The 17,463-nt window shown below is 43.9% G+C and overlaps 3 protein-coding genes across 9 annotated transcripts; 2 read left to right on the forward strand and 1 right to left on the reverse strand.

The window, feature by feature from the left end:
- Window positions 1-748: 748 nt before the first annotated feature.
- Window positions 749-2,726, reverse strand: LOC129841908 (NADH dehydrogenase [ubiquinone] 1 alpha subcomplex subunit 3-like). Its single transcript, XM_055910265.1, has 4 exons — window positions 2,673-2,726; window positions 1,820-1,894; window positions 1,034-1,111; window positions 749-945 (listed from the first exon to the last, which is right to left on the reverse strand). The coding sequence occupies exons 1-4, from the start codon at window positions 2,677-2,679 to the stop codon at window positions 854-856; spliced, it is 252 nt and encodes an 83-aa protein (XP_055766240.1). The 5' UTR covers window positions 2,680-2,726; the 3' UTR covers window positions 749-853.
- A 16-nt stretch (window positions 2,727-2,742) lies between these two features.
- On the forward strand, window positions 2,743-5,720 carry LOC129841907 (TCF3 fusion partner homolog). The gene is made up of 7 exons (XM_055910264.1): window positions 2,743-2,832; window positions 3,332-3,433; window positions 3,678-3,824; window positions 4,218-4,288; window positions 4,419-4,488; window positions 4,741-4,893; window positions 5,170-5,720. The coding sequence occupies exons 1-7, from the start codon at window positions 2,824-2,826 to the stop codon at window positions 5,242-5,244; spliced, it is 627 nt and encodes a 208-aa protein (XP_055766239.1). The 5' UTR covers window positions 2,743-2,823; the 3' UTR covers window positions 5,245-5,720.
- Window positions 5,721-5,757: 37 nt separating this feature from the next.
- Window positions 5,758-16,626, forward strand: LOC129841904 (CCR4-NOT transcription complex subunit 3-like). 7 transcript variants are annotated; one of them, XM_055910257.1, is made up of 19 exons: window positions 5,758-5,845; window positions 6,543-6,597; window positions 6,772-6,839; window positions 6,939-7,013; window positions 7,145-7,234; window positions 10,171-10,299; window positions 10,451-10,546; window positions 11,079-11,376; window positions 11,646-11,779; window positions 11,900-11,956; window positions 12,077-12,965; window positions 13,074-13,179; window positions 13,269-13,410; window positions 13,937-14,050; window positions 14,695-14,794; window positions 14,968-15,166; window positions 15,262-15,394; window positions 15,495-15,620; window positions 15,756-16,626. In XM_055910257.1, exons 2-19 carry the CDS (start codon window positions 6,573-6,575, stop codon window positions 15,852-15,854), a joined length of 2,880 nt encoding a protein of 959 aa, XP_055766232.1. In that variant the 5' UTR covers window positions 5,758-5,845; window positions 6,543-6,572; the 3' UTR covers window positions 15,855-16,626. The 7 variants fall into 7 exon arrangements, with proteins under 7 accessions (XP_055766232.1, XP_055766231.1, XP_055766235.1 ...); XM_055910256.1 differs by lacking the exon at window positions 5,758-5,845 and adding an exon at window positions 5,868-6,016; XM_055910260.1 differs by lacking the exon at window positions 5,758-5,845 and adding an exon at window positions 5,868-6,016 and having other exon boundaries at window positions 11,079-11,298.
- The last annotated feature ends 837 nt before the right edge of the window (window positions 16,627-17,463 follow it).

Raw genomic sequence — 17,463 nt, forward strand, 5'->3', positions numbered from 1 at the left:
GCTTTCCACATCATATCCCAGGAGAAAAGAGAACAAGTGATTGTAGATTCTAGATTTGGAGCAGGTGTTAATTTCAAGCTCTCTCTGTTGCCAAGTTATGTGAGTTCCTCAGTGACCTGAGGTTGGTTTATAAAGGGGTCCTCAGCCCTGTGAGGAAGAGGTGTAACCTGAACACAGACAGAGACACCCCCAGGAGACCCATAGATAAGAGAGAGCAGAGAGCTTTATGGACACAAAGCACAGACCAAAGGTGCCATAATTAACCAATACTTCCCAAACGGGGGATGATATCAGAGGGCTTTGTAATCAGAATTTTTTATAAAAAAAATAAAAAAACATTTTCTGGATGTCAAAGCCACATTTAAAATTCTAATTTCCCACCCCTTTTTTGTGGTCATCTATCATCTCAAATCCACTTGACTGCCAGACATTTCTTGTGTAATGTCTGAAGTGTGTGTAGGGCTAGTAGCTTGTAGTTCTAAAGTCTGTTGCCTATTGTATAAAAGTACAAAATAGGTTAATGCAGTATACATTGTAAATTAGTAGGTTTCCTAACATTAATTTCTTAATTGAATTAAGAGCGTATTAATCCAATGAGGTTGTGAATACCTTTTGAATAAGTCATTTTATTAAAAAGGAAATATGTGTTGTGTTTCACAATACAATACACATGCTACAATATTCATAAAAATGGCCAAATCATATTGACAACAAATAACATCCCAACAGAATCCAAGAGCAAAGTTGGTGGTATTAAATAGATAATCTTTATTGAGGGCCATCTACTGAGAAGCAGACACAGAGAGACAGGAACAATGGGCTGTGGTCTGTACAGGAAAGGGAATGTGGACGGTTACAGGCTTTTAATCCAGTCCAGGTTTGGTCCTTTAGGGTCACAAGGGTGGCTGGGGACATCGTCCATCTTGCCATTGTTTCGCACAGGGACTGGGGAGAGAGGAAAAAGGTTTTGTTTATGCCACCAACTGTCTAGGGCCAGACTTAATGATTTGCTCATAATGGTTTAATGGCTTACCTGGGTAGTTGTATGGCACAGCTGCATTCATCATGCCTGAGTACTTCGTTAAGGGACTCACTAATGGAACAGTAACGGCTGGGAAGAAATACATGAAATATCAATGACATGTTACACCAAGTGAACACACAACTCAATTCAGGGAGGGCTGAAGGGCAGTGCACACAAGTTTATTTTATGTGTATCTGTTATGGGATTTTTGTGTTTAATGACTAAAATATGTATACATTTAACTTAGATGTTACTGTATGAATGAAACTTATTATAATCATAATGCTGAATATTATGTGTTCCTTATTAGAAAGAATGGAGTTATCTTCAGACAGGCTGGAATGCTGTGTTCCTTACAGGACATTTTGCCTCTACCCAGGGAGTGGAAAGACCTTGGGTTGGTTGCAGATAGTTTAACAGGTGGCAGACAGTAATGAGAACGCTAACTATACTGCCATTGTATTCTAGAGGAGGATGGACATTAAAACCTATGACATCATCTTTATTATATAACCTGATGTAAATTGTATTATGATCAGTACTCTCGAGAATAAACGCTATTGATTGATTGATTTTAAGACTGGTTTCTGTCCATTTAATGCTGATAATTATCTTACAAATTCTTATTTATGGGCAGAATGTTTTAATTGAATTGGTTGATAAACATAGGAATAAAATTCCTTTAACAGTATCATGTAATGTCAGAATCCATAAGGTGTAACTACAGTTGAATTTAGCATATTGTAAGATATGAGCATTACAACCTGTGATGTATACTTTGAGAGATGTACTGACCAAGAAGTCCAATTGCGCAGGCGGCCAATACCACTGGCTCCTTATTCCACGCATTCTTCAGGAAAGCTCCAATTCCTGGCAGGAGAAGCAAACAGACATTTAAGTTACAGTGGCACAAATGCACACTGTGTTATGCATGATCTATGATCCAGTGATTGATTTATGTATTAAGGACATAGCTAGGTACAAATAGCTAGCTGGACTTATATGACTTGAAACTACATGTCATATTCCCATTAGTTTGAGTCTATACAGTATTGTAAACATGACAGCATTGGACAGATAAATACTGAAGATGAAGCTAGAAGATCAACCCTATCCAACTGCTCTGTTTACACCAGGGTAAGCAGGACACAACGTTTTGGATCGTTCAGATAGAAATACGTTATGTACAACAAACATGCCTCTCTGACATGTAGAATAAGAATCCCATCAGCTGTAATTAATGGGATTTCTATCTGCAAAGTTCGACAACTGAACGTGGCCCAGGTTTACACTCAGCTCAGTCAGAAGAGAGCGGCGGACTGTGGAATGCAAGCGATTCAGATTGGAGATATTTAATGACCAAACTACTACATTTTGATTTGAGCTTTGACCTAAAAAAAAAGTTAAAGAATGAAGTGGAGACGCGACATGCAGCTAAAACAAATCGGCTAACACTATGTTGGTCCAAGGTCACATTATTCGTTTGGCATGGTAAATTAAAATATGCATACAAAATTAGAGTTGAATACAATATTTAGTTACAATTAATCATACACTAGCATTATCAGAACACCAATGTTTGCTTGACAGAGGAATCAAGCATAAAACAAAACAGCTAGCTAGTTTGCTAATAGCAAAGTTCACCCACCTGCCATGTTGCTGTTTGTAGTTTTGCCAGGCTGGGGAACATGGGAACTGTAGTCTACATAATGTCGTATAATTATTGCGCCAGTTGCAACAACACAAAAAGGTTGTTTGACAGCGTGAAATCTGCGGTGATGCATTGAGCGCTGCAGTCAATGGATCGGGTAAACATATGTTTAAAGTGTCAGTCAGACCATCCAGATACAGTAGTTAGTCGTAAATCTTCAAAAATGCTGCGCATGTTAGATGCTTTTCAGTAACGTCGTTAGCAAGTTAGGCTAACATTAGCTAGTCGAATGTGTTGTCATCTCGGTTTAATCGTTTTCAAGAAAAGCTCACGTTAACGAGTTGTGATTTCGTTAACCAAATCAAACTTAGGTCACCTAAATGTAGTTTTATTTGGGGTTGAGGAAGGTGTTGCTGATTAGCTAACGCTGTCTGCAAGCAAATAGTTATTATGGTAACTAGTTATAACATTCCTAAAGATTAGCCCCACATAGGAGAGGCGTCCTTTAGTGTTGGGCTAAAGAAAATATGCTGTCAGGTTGAGTCAAGAAAGTAACCCTACCTGTTTGTCAAATGTAGTGTAGATTCGTGACACTGTCTAGGACGTGATTTATGAGGGGGTGAACGATCTTATTCCTCCTTCCGCCCCTCCCTCAGATGATGGAGGATTTCTCCGGCCTGGCCCTGCCGCCTCTCTTTGGGGGCCACATCCTGGAAGCAGAACTGGAGCCAGGTGGGGTGGAACTGGGCCCAGGGGAGGTAAGTAAGAGTTCTGAGTCTGACTATTATGATTCCAGTGGCTCGGTTGGTTGGAAATGGAATATGGTGCTAGAGCCGGGGTATTCAACTCTTACTCAACGAGGTCCAGAACCTGCTGGTTTTCTGTTTACCTGATAATGAATTGCACACCCCAGGTGTCCCAGGTCTAAATCAGTTCCTGCTTAGAGGGGAACGATGAAAGAAACTAAAATGGTGTGTGCTAAATGACAGTTTTTATCATTAGGTAGAGCTTGGCCCTGGGGTCAGCGAGTTGCTAGAGGGCAGAGGTCAAGGGTCAGGAGCAAGGCCAGAGCAGCAGCAGGAGGAGAGGAGAGAATTGGAGAAAAGGAAGTACCTGGCTTTGATCAAGAGGTGTACGGAGTTTGAACAGGTGAGTGACTGTGGGGAATCATTTGTGTGTGTGATTGTACGCCCCTGCCAAGTGTGGATTTTTATTGTTTATTTACTATTGTATCTTCAGGTAGTGCTCTATTTAAGAACCAAGTTATATGGATGTGCATCTGTGAACATATAGTTTGCTGTTGGTAATGCCAGTTCACACATGTAGCATAAAGAAATGCATGGTAATGAATCCTTTCTAGGGTTGCAAAATGTTCAATACATTTTCTGGTTTTCCAGAAATCCTGTTTGGAGGTTTCTGGATTTCCTGCTTATTCCCTCCTGATTCTGGGAATCCTCCAACCAGGATTTGGGGCAAACCAGGGCATTTATTGACCGTTCCAGGAATTTTGCCACCCTAATCCTTTCACCATTTTCTCTGCAGGTGAATGAGAAGATCCTTGGTCGCCTTCACCAGGTACAAAGACTAACACGTCGCATGAAGAAAGAGAGAAGGTAAAAAAGGACTGAAGCTCTGTCTGTCCTTTCATTTGTTCATGTCTTTTTCAGTCTATGGTCTTTTGGCCTCTCCATTGTAAAAACAGGCTAGCTCAACTACAACAGCAACTGAACTTTCCTACTGTAGGTTCCTAATGAAGACCCTCGACGCCCATGGAGATGACTATAGAAATGCACAGCTCACCATATCGCTTGAGGTGAGAATGAGATTTTCAAAAAGTTAAAAAGTGTTTCTTTAATAATAAACCAGCAGAGTTCCATGATTTTATAGTATATTGAAATGTAACAACGATTCGTTATTCAATCTTTCACCATTAACTTTGATGGTGATGCAGAAGATGTCAACTGGGTGCTTTTCTGTTGGCATGAAACTGGAGAACTCTTCTGAAACTGAGTCCCCCCCCACATACTATATCCTTATACTAAAAGCAACACTGTTGTTGTTTCAGGAAGAGTCTGGTGCCCATTTAGACATCTGCTCTGGAGCAGAAGGTGATAGGCTGAATGACCTTCCTAGCTCCTCCCCCTCTGTCCCTTTCCAATCCACAGTGGGATCCAAGAAGAAGAGGCATCGAGTTCTAAAACAGGAGAAAGACCCACAGGTGTGTGAGACGCACTCATAAACCTTGAGTGTGAAATTAACGTGCACACCCAAACTAAATGAATGAACAAAGACTGTAATGGTGAAATGTTTGTGCGACTATGTGCAGAGAAAGGTGACGGCTTCTGCTTTACACTGACAGTGCATTGCGTATTCTATTCTGTGCATATGGAACAGATTGCACTGCAGCGTTCTCCAATCTGGCAGACGACAGATCTGTCAGTCTGTTTCCCTACAATGGTTCTGTTGTTAACACCATCTTCACTCCTCTCCACAGACTGAAGCAGACATCTCCATGTTGGCAGAGACGCAGTTCAGTGACTTTCCCAGCCCAACCGCTTTGTCTCACTGACCAGGGGAATGGCCGGCTGCTAGTGGGAGGAGAAATGAGGCAGCATTCTGTTGCTTGGACTCCCACTTCCCCAGATGTGATGTCACTGAAACACATACAGCCAGGGCTCTTTGGGATGTTCTGAAAGTTGTATTGGGCTTGAGTTCTGAAATAATGGAATAGGATGAAGCTACACCTGATCCAAGGTTCTACTACGTGGATGCTGTCTTCAGAACCTTGCAGATAGAAATGAAAAACATAGTGGATAAGATTATAATTTATGCACAACTATGGTCTATGGAAATGGCTGAAGGTCTTGACCATGGCAGTCCACCCATTCTGCTCGAGTAGAGAATGCATGGTCCGGTCCTTGCGGAAGTTACATTGACAGTACATGCATTGATGTGAACCTTTTATCAGGATACTCTGAACATGTTTCATGATTGTTTGTCGACGTGATGCTTACTAAATGTTCCGTATAAAATGTTTATTCAGAACTTCATGATTCAGTTTTTTATATAATTTACCATTGACCCATCATCTGATAAACCAATCACAGGAAAGTATACCTGCGGAAGTTGTCCAACGACGGTGGAGAATTTGGTCCTATCATAGCTTGGAGGTAAGTTTTAGGGCGGAATCCACATTTTGTGGGTGGGATTTAGTTACCGTCCATCTTTAGTGTACTGTACAGCCAGATTGACGAAAAGAAAACACAAATTGGAAGTAAAGAAGACTGGGGAAATAGTTTTAGTTCTAATTGAAAGAGACAAACGAAAACCCCAAATCCTAGGTAAATGTCCAAAACAAATGTGAATTTAGCTGGTTGACACAGTTTCCCTAATTTTCATAAATTACCAGCTAGCTAGCATTGTGATTGCAGTAGCTAGCTACATTTGCTAGCATTATAACAATTATCAACATAACGTCAACTGTGCCCAAATATAATCGCAATATATACACTTCATGCATAATAATGCATCGAATAGCAATTGCATTGGAATGAGTTGTTGAAACCTGCCAAACAGCATGTGAATTGGCTACGTTAACTAGCTGGCTAATGTTGCTGACATTTCCAGCTAGACATCTATTGAACTGTTTTACGATTGATGAAAATAGTGATGTACGCTCAAATTATCCGCATGTTAACTCTTTGCTAAACCGAGGTATATTTCGCTCCAAGTGTTTGTATTATCTGTAGCTACTTGATGCTAGGAAGCGAGCTAGGGACTTATGATACAATGCAATCAATGTTCATTGTGTCTGTTTGCATTGTTTTTAGCTAACGTTAATCTGTTATCTCCTTCTTGCAATGAAAGACGGTATGAGGACATTGTCGTAGTGAAGCCATGGCTGATAAGAGAAAACTCCAAGGTAACTAGCATAGAGCGATGATGGACGTAATGGACTGGACACTGACCTCTCACACTCTTTCGACTATCAGTTATTTAAATTATTGGATTAATCTTTGAGATTCAATGTAATATGTTAGTCCAGTAAAATAGAATGGCATATTTTCATAATGACCTCTTTCTTTCCTCTCCCCAGGTGAAATTGACAGATGTTTGAAAAAGGTCGCTGAAGGCGTAGAACAGTTTGAAGACATTTGGCAGAAGGTGAGGATTCCTTAACACTATGCATTGCATATTCACTGTGCATGAAACAATGAATTGTCTCCTATCAAACAAACTGATCTTTGTCACTTTGTTTCACAGCTTCACAATGCAGCAAATGCCAACCAAAAGGAAAAATACGAGGCAGACCTTAAAAAAGAGATTAAAAAGCTACAGGTAAGACTAATTGCTTACTAATAGTAAGCAATATATGAAGCTGTCTTAATATCCCATGTCTCCTTACACTGATAAAGCTATGGGTCTTTACTTAAGTTCTAATTGTTGTTTTCTTGTCATCTCTCCTGCAGCGATTGAGGGATCAGATAAAAACATGGGTGGCATCAAATGAGATCAAAGACAAAAGGCAGCTAGTGGAGAATCGCAAGGTCATAGAGACGGTAATACTCTCCAAAATAGCTTCTTTGTTTAACACTGATAGGAGAAAAGAGCGGATAGGTCTCCACCATATTGTGTTTACCTTTCAACTAGGTCCAGGATGATACCAGTATTTTGATACTGTGGCAAGGAAACAAAACACGAAGCGGATAAAATAATATATATATATATCATTATGTTGTCCGGAGGGACATTTATTTATTTTCAAAGCTATAGCACACAATGTTTTACATACAGCAGGGTTTTAAAGGGACCATAACCATAAGACTGCTAAATAGTTAAATAAATGGTTCTATGGACTATCTGGGGGGGGGGGGGGGGGCTGAGGAGTATTTCTGTCAATTTATTCTGATTGGCTGGTCCTGGCTCCCCAGTGGGTGGGTCTGACTGCCAAATAGGTGGGCATATGCCCAACCACGGCTGCACCACTGCCCAGTCATGTGAAATCCATAGATTAGGACCTAATGAATTTATTTCAATTGTCTGATTTCCTTATATGAACTGTAGTTTAGTAAAATATTTGAAATTATTGAATGACTAGGCAACAGGATATATAATAAACAGTAACAGCAGCGTATGTGTTGGGTCAAAAGAGTTAGTGCAAAAAGGATCAATGCAGATAGTCTGGGTAGCTATTGGTTAACTATTATTATATTGCACTGACTATGCACACTCACAAGACTATATATACGCACTATACACTGAGTGTACAAAACATTAGGAACACCTTCCTAATATTGAGTTGTACCCCCTTTTGCCCTCAGAACAGCCTAAATTTGTCAGGCATGGACTCTACAAGGTGTCAAGGGTTTCACAGGGATGCTGGCCAATGTTGACTCCAATGCTTCCCACAGTTGTCAAGTTGGCTGGATGTCCTTTGGGTGGGGGACCGTTCTTGATACACACAGGAAAACTTTTAGTGTGAAAAACCCAGCAGCGTTGCAGTTCTTGACACACTCAAACCAGTGCGTCTGGCACTTACTACCATACCCTGTTCAAAGGCACTTAAAGCTTTTGTCTTGCCCGTTGTCCCTCTGAATGGCACACATACACAATCCGTCTCAAGGCTTAAAAATCTTTCTTTAACCTGTCTCCTCCCCTTCATCGACACTGATTTCAAGGGGGTTTAACAGGTGACATCAATAAGGGATCATAGCATTCACCTGGTCTGTCATGGAAAGAGCAGGTGTTCCTAATGTATTGTACACTCAGTGTATATACACTACACTGACACTCACACAGCCCACACACACTCACATATACTACATATGCACACATATCAACACAACACACTTTCACACTCATTATTTACTGCTGCTACTCTGTTCATTATTCTTACTATCTATTCTGATGCCTAGTCACTTTGCCTTTTATGTACACATCTATCTCAAATACCTTGTACTGTACCCCTACACATTGATCTGGTACTGGTACTCCCTGTATATACACTATATATACAAAAGTATGTGGACACCCATTCAAATGAATGGATTCAGCTATTTCAGCCACACCAGCTGCTGACAGGTGTATAAAGTCGAGCACACGGCCATGCAATCTTCATAGACAAACATTGGCAGTAGAATGGCCTTACTGAAGAGCTCAGTGACATTCCAACAAGTCAGTTCGTCACAATTCTGACCTGCTAGAGCTGCCCCGGGCAACTGTAAGTGCTGTTATTGTGAAGTGGAAACGTCCAGGGGCAACAACGGCTCAGCCGTGAAGTGGTAGGCCACACAAGCTCACAGAACGGGACCGCCAATTGCTAAAGCGCGTAGCTCATAAAAATCGTCTGTCATTGGTTGCAACACTAACTATCGAGTTCCAAACTACCTCTGGAAGCAACATCGGCACAAGAACTGTTCGTCTGGAGCTTCTTGAAATGGGTTTCCATGGCCAAGCAGCCGCACACAAGCCTAAGATCACTATGTGCAATGCTAAGCGTCGGCTGGAGTGGTGTAAAGCTTGCCGCCATTGGACTCTGGAGCAGTGGAACACGTTCTCTGGAGTGATGAGTCACGCTTCACCATTTGGCAGTCTGACAGACTAATCTGATTTTGGAGGATGGCAGGAGAACGTTACCTGCCCCATTGCATAGTGCCAACTGTAAAGTTTGATGGGAGGAGGAATATTGGTCTGGGGCTGTTTTTATGGTTTGGGCTAGGCCCCTTAGTTCCAGTAAATTGAAATCTTAACTCGACAGCATACATTCTAGGCGATTCTGTGCTTCCAACTTTGTGGCAACAGTTTGGGGAAGGCCCTTTCCTGTGTCAGCAGGACAATGCCTCCTTGCACAAATTAACGTCCGTACAGAAATGGTTTGTCGAGATCGGTGTGGAAGAACTTGACTGGCCTGCACAGCCCTAACCTCAACCCCATCGACCACCTTTGGGATGAATTGGAACGCCGACTGCGATCCAGGCCTAATCGCCCAACATCAGTGCCAGACTTCGCTAATGCTCTTGTGGCTGAATGGAAGCAAGTCCCCGAAGCAATGTTCTAACACTAGTGGAAAGCCTTCCCAGAAGAGTAGAGGCTGTTATAGCAGCAAAGGGGGGACCAACTCCATATTAATGGCCGTGGTTTTGGAATGAGATGTTCAATGAGTAGGTGTCCACATACTTTTGGTCATCTACTGTAGCTTCATTCTTGTGTATTTTATTCCTCCTGTGTTACTATTTTTATTATTATTTTTCAAATCTGCGTCATTGAGAAGGGGTCGTAAGCAAGCATTTTACGAAAAGTCTACACCCGTTGTATTCAGCGCATGTAACAAATAAAATTTGATTTGACCAAAGAGTTTGGTCTGCTTTAGTTTTTTAAAGTTTTTACCATGGAAATATTGTGATATTGGTATCATCACAGCTCTACTTTCAACTCATCTCAGTGCTCATGGAGAGGGTATGCGATCCTGACATAACATCTGACATTCTCTCCTTAGCAAATGGAGCGGTTTAAGGTGGTAGAGCGGGAGACAAAGACGAAGGCCTACTCTAAAGAAGGCCTGGGGCTCGCCCTGAAAGTGGACCCAGCTCAGAGGGAGAAAGAAGAGACGGGAAACTGGCTAACGGTAACAGCCTCTGAGCCGTTGGTATTTTGACTCATGCATAGTGGTAGTGTCTCCTGAACGATGGGTCAGGGGTGGATGGTTCACACTGGCTCTTATTTTCTGGGTGGTGATCTGTTCTTCTTTTCCCCCATTCTCTCTTTTTCTCCCCCAGAATACAATAGACACTCTAAATATGCAGGTGGACCAGTTTGAGAGTGAGGTGGAATCCCTCTTCATTCAAACCAGGAAGAAGAAAGGAGAGAAAGAGGTCAGTCTCCTTCCATCTCATTCCCTATACATTAACTTTTGCTGTGTATGTAGTCTAATTAAGCAATAAGGCCCGGGGTGTGGTATATGGCCAATATACCATGGCTAAGGGCTGTTCTTAGCCATGATGCAACACAGAGTGCCTGGATACAGCCCTTAGCCGTGGTATATTGGTCATGTACCACAAACCCCCGAGGTGCCTTATTGCTATTATAAACTGGTAACCAACGTAAATAGACCAGTAAAAATACATGTTTTGTCATACCTGCGGTATACGGTCTGATATACCACAGCTGTCAGCCCATCAGTATTCAGGGCTCAAACCACCCAGTTTATAATAATGAATCAGATATTGGGTTGGATGATGTTGCTCCTAGACTCTGATCTAAGGTCAGTCTTGCAGTCCCCCTAAAAGGATTTGGGGAAGGCAAGTTGATCTGACATCTGTGCCTAAGAATGACTTCCACCTGCATTACAAAAGTCACCCGAACAGTTTATAACCACGTGTGCCTGTTTCTCTGGCTGTCTCGTAGAAGCAGGATCGCATTGAGGAGCTAAAGAGGTTTATAGAAAGGCATAGGTACCACATTCGCATGCTGGAGACCATCCTGCGCATGCTAGACAACGACTCGGTGCAGGTGGACTCCATCCAGAAGATCAAGGACGACGTGGAGTACTACATGGAGTCGTCACAGGACCCAGACTTTGAGGAGAACGAGTTCATTTACGACGACCTGGATCTGGAGGACATCCGTGAGTCGCCCATGGACAGCCAGGAGCTCGATGACGAGTCCTGGGATGATCATGATGATGATGCTCATGCTATCAGCTGTGGGTCTGGATGAATGGTCCCTCATGAACGTCTGTTGGGTCTGGGTGGATGGATGTTCTTTAATCAACATCTGTTAGCTGGGTTGACTGTCGGTTTAGAAGAGCTTGATCTGTGGTGTTTCTGTGGCTCTGGATGTTGATGATTGTTAAAAAACAACATTTATATATTAGATTTCCCCTGAAAATCTTATCATTGAAATAAACCAGTAGCCTTTTCTGCCTGATTTATGCCCTTCACTCTTTCTATCCCTCTTTCTCTCCCTCTCTAGCTGCAGCGCTGGTGGCCACCTCTCCGACGGGCATGGGGAACATAGAGGATGAGATGTTCCTCCACTCGAGCAGCACTCCCACCTCCACCACCTCCTCTTCCCCCATCCCTCCATCCCCGGCCACCTGCACTGCTGTAAGCACATCTGCCTTCACTGATTGGTCGTTTGTATAGAAACTACAATCACTTGATCAGTGTCATTAAAGTACATTGATACTTACACATGCACTGTTTGTGCCTGCATGTGTTCTGCAGGAGAACTCTGAGGACGATAAGAAGAGAGGGCGGTCGACAGACAGTGACGTTAGTCAGGTGAGACCGAGCTTCTACAATATCTGTTTATAGCTCAATAGAGAAGTGGATTTCTTCAGAAATGTAGTTTCTCTGTTTCCCTGTTCTGTTTGTACTAAACTGATGCTGTGTCATTTTCAGTCTCCTGCGAAGAACGGCACTTCCTCCTTGTTGTTGTCCTTTTCCTCGTCCGCCAATTCCGGGTCCTCTTCTTCCTCCTCTCTTGTATCCATGGCCACAGTTGTCGGAGGCAACCCTGGGGTTCCCACAAGCAACAGTCTAATAGGAAGCTTCAGCAGCGCCGTGCAACAACATCAGCTTCAACCTCCACAGCAACCAGTCCTGCAGCCACTGCTACAACCACAACAACCCCAAACAAAACCTTGCACCCCCAGCCCACCCAGCCACCCCCTCCTCTCCACCGCCCCCTCTCTCCCCACACCCACTACACCCATCTCAGCCTCCCCAAACTCCCTGCCCCAGGTCTCGTCTGGTCATATCCTCAACTCCAGCCTAGGCCTTGGGTTGGGCCTGGGTAAAGTTGGCATGACGGGGACAAGCAGTGCCAACTCAATGTCTGGTCTGGGCCTGACTGGGATGTCTGCCTCTCTGAACACCATGGCAGGCCTGCTCTCTGGGTCCACCCATGCCCCTTACGCCCAGGCAGCCGCGTTGGGAGGCCTGGGTCTGAGTACCACCACCCAGTCCAGTGTCTCAATGGAGAGCTCCTCCATCCCCACCTCTTGCTCCAGTGGAGTGACCACCAACGGGGCTGGGACAGGCCTGGGCCTGCTGGGGTCCAGCCCAGCACACGGCTCCCTGACTGGGGGGATCCTGGGCCTGGTGCCTGGGCAGAGTGTGATCCCTGGGCCCCCTCAGATCCCTCTCAGCCCGGTCGGTGCTGCCCCTGGGGGGGCAGTGGGGATGATGGGAGGAAACGGAGGAAGCATGGGGCCAATCGGAGGAGTAGTTGGGTCGAACGCAGCCCCTGCCAGACCGCCCAGTGGACTGAAGCAGAACGGAAGCACAAGTATGTTCACTGTGGCTGTCTGGGTTTGTCTGTTTCTTTATGGACCTTTTCTGGATTTGGGATTGACCATTAGTAGTAATGTTTCCCGCCGTCTTTCCCATGGCCCAGGTTACAGTGCTGTGGTGGCAGAGAGCACAGCAGAGTCCGCCTTCAGCACACCCAGCCAATCACAGAGCAGCCAGCCTTCCTCGCTGACCTCATCAGCCAGTCAGCCGTAAGTGATATCAAATTCATCCAAGACCACAATCATCTGTTAATTTTTTTAGATGATAAAAATGTCCTTATGTCTTCTCTCTCCTTCAGTATGGACAACGGTCCCAGCCTCATCAGCTCCATCACCTTGCCCCCCAGCTCTCCGTCCCCCTCATTTTCAGACAGTATCCCCGGTGGTGGGAGTCTCCTCAACGGACCCCACTCCTACACACAGGCCTCTGAGGGCCTCAAGGTGAGGGGAGACAGAGGGAAGGACAGACAGACAGATGGGTGTGAGGCTAAGAGATGAGCACTTTGTTCTGATGTTCTTAAATGGCCTCCTCTCCTACCACTGTTTCCCTTCGACTCTGAGAGGTTTTATACAGTTCAACAGATGGATGGAGACAGTTGGCCATTTAACAGTATGAGAACACAGTGTTTAGTGAACACTAGAACCTCCACGGCAGCCATTTTGACCCAATTGTGGTTGTCTATAATACGAATACAACTTGGAAACAAACTCACAAAAATACTGATAGTTTAGAAATTAACACAATTTTCAAAACTTTCTCCGCACAAAGAAAAATAAATTCACAAAATGTGCTGTAGATCACACAACTCCCACACCATTCACACCAAATTGTCAGCTATTCAGGAGATTTCCAATGATGAAGCATCTCCTAAATGACCTTGTTTCTGTTATTTCTTAGTTAATTAACATGTATAATAGCATTGTAATAAGGTTAGAATAACCTGTAGAGACTGCCCTCTGTCCCCAGCTTCCTACAGACCTCCGTCAGATACTGATGGAGACCAGAATGTCAGCGCAGGCCCCAGAGCCGCCAGGGGCCATGGCTACAGCCACTAACACACGAAAGAGAAAGCAGTGTCAGGTAGAGACCCACACACATGGAAATATACACATTCATACTCAACTTACACACACTCACTCCTAAACACATCCACAAAGCCACTAAAACAGGAAACAGAAAGTTGACACAGATTTAAATACACACAATCTCTAACTCTGACACAGACACTCTTACACACCAAAGATATAGAAGAAGTTTGAGGTAGTCAGATAGCAGTGCTAGAAGAAAAAAAATCTGTGTCACAGGGAAATGGACATTACCAAGTGGCTGGATTAGTTCCTCCACCACACACCAAGAACATACAAGATAATTGTTTGAAGAGCCTCTATTTGTAAAGATTGTGTATAGTGTTGAATTAGTAAGGACTCCATGGGATCTTGAATTGGCAGGTTTATTTGGTCATTGTTGGTGCAGTCACTGTGGCTGGCCGTGGGGGTTCTAGCTGCAGGTGTGTTGCTTCACACCATACAGGGAATGGATGGTGGACTAGTACCAAGCTTCTACTAGTATCTCATGGTGGAAGAACTGTTGAATGGTGTATTGGTTTTCATAAATTCACCGTTTTTATATTTGCCCCTTGCTCTTCCAAACTCTCCCTCACCCCACTCTCTCTCTCTATTCCATCCATCGCTCCTTTTCCCTCCACCCATCTCTCTCTCTCTCAGGCCCCGGAGCCTCTGAGTTCTCTGAAGGCGATGGCTGAGAGAGCAGCATTAGGATCAGGTCTGGATGGAGAGATCCCCAACCTGCACCTCACAGACAGAGGTCAGAATCAACTCAATTAACAAGTTTCACATCTTTAAGGCATTACACAAATAAACATTCATGCAATTTGACAAAGCACATGCCAGTTGCAGGTGACATCATTTCTAATTGTCTGTCTGTGTTGATATCCCCACCAGCCGTAACTCAACCAATCCCCTCCTGTCTCTCCTCAGACATCTTCTCTGGTTCGTCGGCTGCCCCCGGCACGCCCGCGGCCCCCCAGCCCTCCCTGTCGGAGGTGAGCATCCCCCCTTCCCTGGGGGTGTGTCCCCTGGGTCCCACTCCGCTCTCCAAGGACCAGGTGTACCAGCAGACCATGCAGGAGTCTGCTTGGACACACATGCCGCACCCCTCAGACTCCGAGAGGATCAGGTAACAGAACGCCGTCCGCCGGACTACTGGGGTGTAGACACTGGGCTTTCTCTGAGGAGATATTAACATGCACGTCGTGCTACTCTCTCCTGTAGGCAATACCTGATGAGGAACCCATGCCCCACCCTGCCATTCCATCATCAGATGCCCCCCCACCACTCAGACTCTATAGAGTTCTACCAGAGACTGTCTACAGAGACTCTCTTCTTCATCTTCTACTACCTGGAGGTAACACACACACCATCCCCCATCTGTCTGCTCTTGCTTTGCCACTGTGGGGTCCAATTGCTCACTCTCTCCTTTCTGTTTCTCGTTTACTCTCTCTCAGGGCACTAAAGCTCAGTACCTGTCAGCCAAGGCTCTGAAGAAGCAGTCGTGGCGGTTCCACACCAAGTACATGATGTGGTTCCAGAGGCACGAAGAACCCAAGACTATCACTGATGAGTTTGAACAGGTACAGTAGAACCTTGGTACCTCCTGTGCTGTTAGTGTTGGAGGCACCATGGGTCTGTATAGAACAATGAGCCAATGATGAGCCAACATAAAGAGTAATAAAGAGTGAGTGATTAATACTGTCCTCCTCCCTCAGGGCACTTACATCTACTTTGACTATGAGAAGTGGGGTCAGAGGAAGAAGGAGGGGTTCACCTTTGAGTACAGGTACCTGGAAGACCGAGACCTGCAGTGACAGAGGGGCGGAGAAAGAGGGAGGAGAAACGTGCTGCTGTTGACATTCCGAGACTGAACTAACTCCATGCTGTGGATAGAGATTGATGTGTAGTAGAACCCTGCTCCTAAAATGGAGGATGTTGTCTGTATAGGCTGCGTCTAATGGCACCCTACTCCCCACATAGTGTAATGCACTACAGTACGTGGGGAATAGAACCCCCTACCTATAACTGGCCCTGGTCAGAAGTAGTGTACTAGGGGGGAGTAGGGAGTCGTTACAGATCTGTGCCTGTCTGAGCACTCAGTTTGTGGCATTACATTAGGAAGCTCCATGCATGTTCCCCATGTTGTTTTTGTTTTTCTTTCTGTTTCAACAACAAACTGTACTGCCCCCAACTGGAGTATAGAAGCCTTGGACTAAACAACAAGCAAACATACATTGGATTTGGTTACATGTGAAAAAAGCCCATCTTGCTTGAATTGACTGTAATTAGTGGTTTAGAATGGAGACTGCTGGCTAGCTAGACGTTGTCTAGCTAGCCAGCAGACAGAGCTCCTTTTAAGATGTTATGATGCCTGTTGATTAAGGTCACTATTAGGGATAGTGAGTGATTATCAATAGTTTTATTGATGTTGTCTTGGTCGATAAAACGCTGATTGAGAATGACCACATGGCCTCTTCCTTTTGATGGGGATAGAGAGGCATTATTGGACATTGGATTAAATTGCTATGCAATTGAACTGGTCTCTGCCTCCCTCTCTCTTTACAAATAAAATCTTTTAAAGTTTAACTATGAAAGTAAACGCATCGTCATTGGGGCATTATGTTTGTGAGATTAGCTAATAAAGGATTTGTACCTGAAAGAAGTAGGGTTGTGTTGACATGAACTCTGCCTGATAATGTTCCTGGTTTCTATACCATGAAGCACCAGCCACTACTGCCCTTCAAAGTATAACTACTAGTGGAAGGATGAGAACAGTAGAAATAGGATAATTCCCTTTGAGTCAGTGTATTTACTCAAAAGGGTGTCAACAGTTCTCAGCCTTGCATGTAGTAATCTGTTCAACTCAATTTTATCCTGTGTTATTTTAAATCGCTTCCAAAAGACCCTTATTGAAACAAAACCTCCTGATTCCGCTATTTGGGGCTCTGTTCAATCCGTATCTCAAAAGTTCAGCGCTAGAGTCTAATAAAAATGTTCCCGCGTTGGCAGAGACTGCATTCACGATAAAATGCTGCACATGTCGCATCAATCGGAATTACTTTTACTGCGCAATTTGTAACACTTCAGCGGTAGATTGAATAGAGCGTCATTCACTGATTGCAACACTGCATTCAATTTACTACTCGTTGATACCAAGTTAAATTGTTTACTGAAATACTGTTTTCATAAAATATGACGCATGCATCAACCTAGAATGTTCTGAAAAAGCTGGTGGTTAGATAGTTTAATCATACACAATTGATTCATCCATCATGAGCGGTCTCCAGTGATTTAGATAATTTAGAGCTTTTTCCTGAAAGATTTTTGGAAAAAGGAATCGAGAGAAGTTGAGTTTTGCCGTTTATAAATTCTATTTTTGGGCTTTTGAGAAAGGGAAGGCTGAAATTTTAATTTCTCAAGAAA

Source organism: Salvelinus fontinalis, unplaced genomic scaffold, assembly GCF_029448725.1.
Source record: "Salvelinus fontinalis isolate EN_2023a unplaced genomic scaffold, ASM2944872v1 scaffold_0002, whole genome shotgun sequence".
Taxonomy (NCBI): domain Eukaryota; kingdom Metazoa; phylum Chordata; class Actinopteri; order Salmoniformes; family Salmonidae; genus Salvelinus; species Salvelinus fontinalis.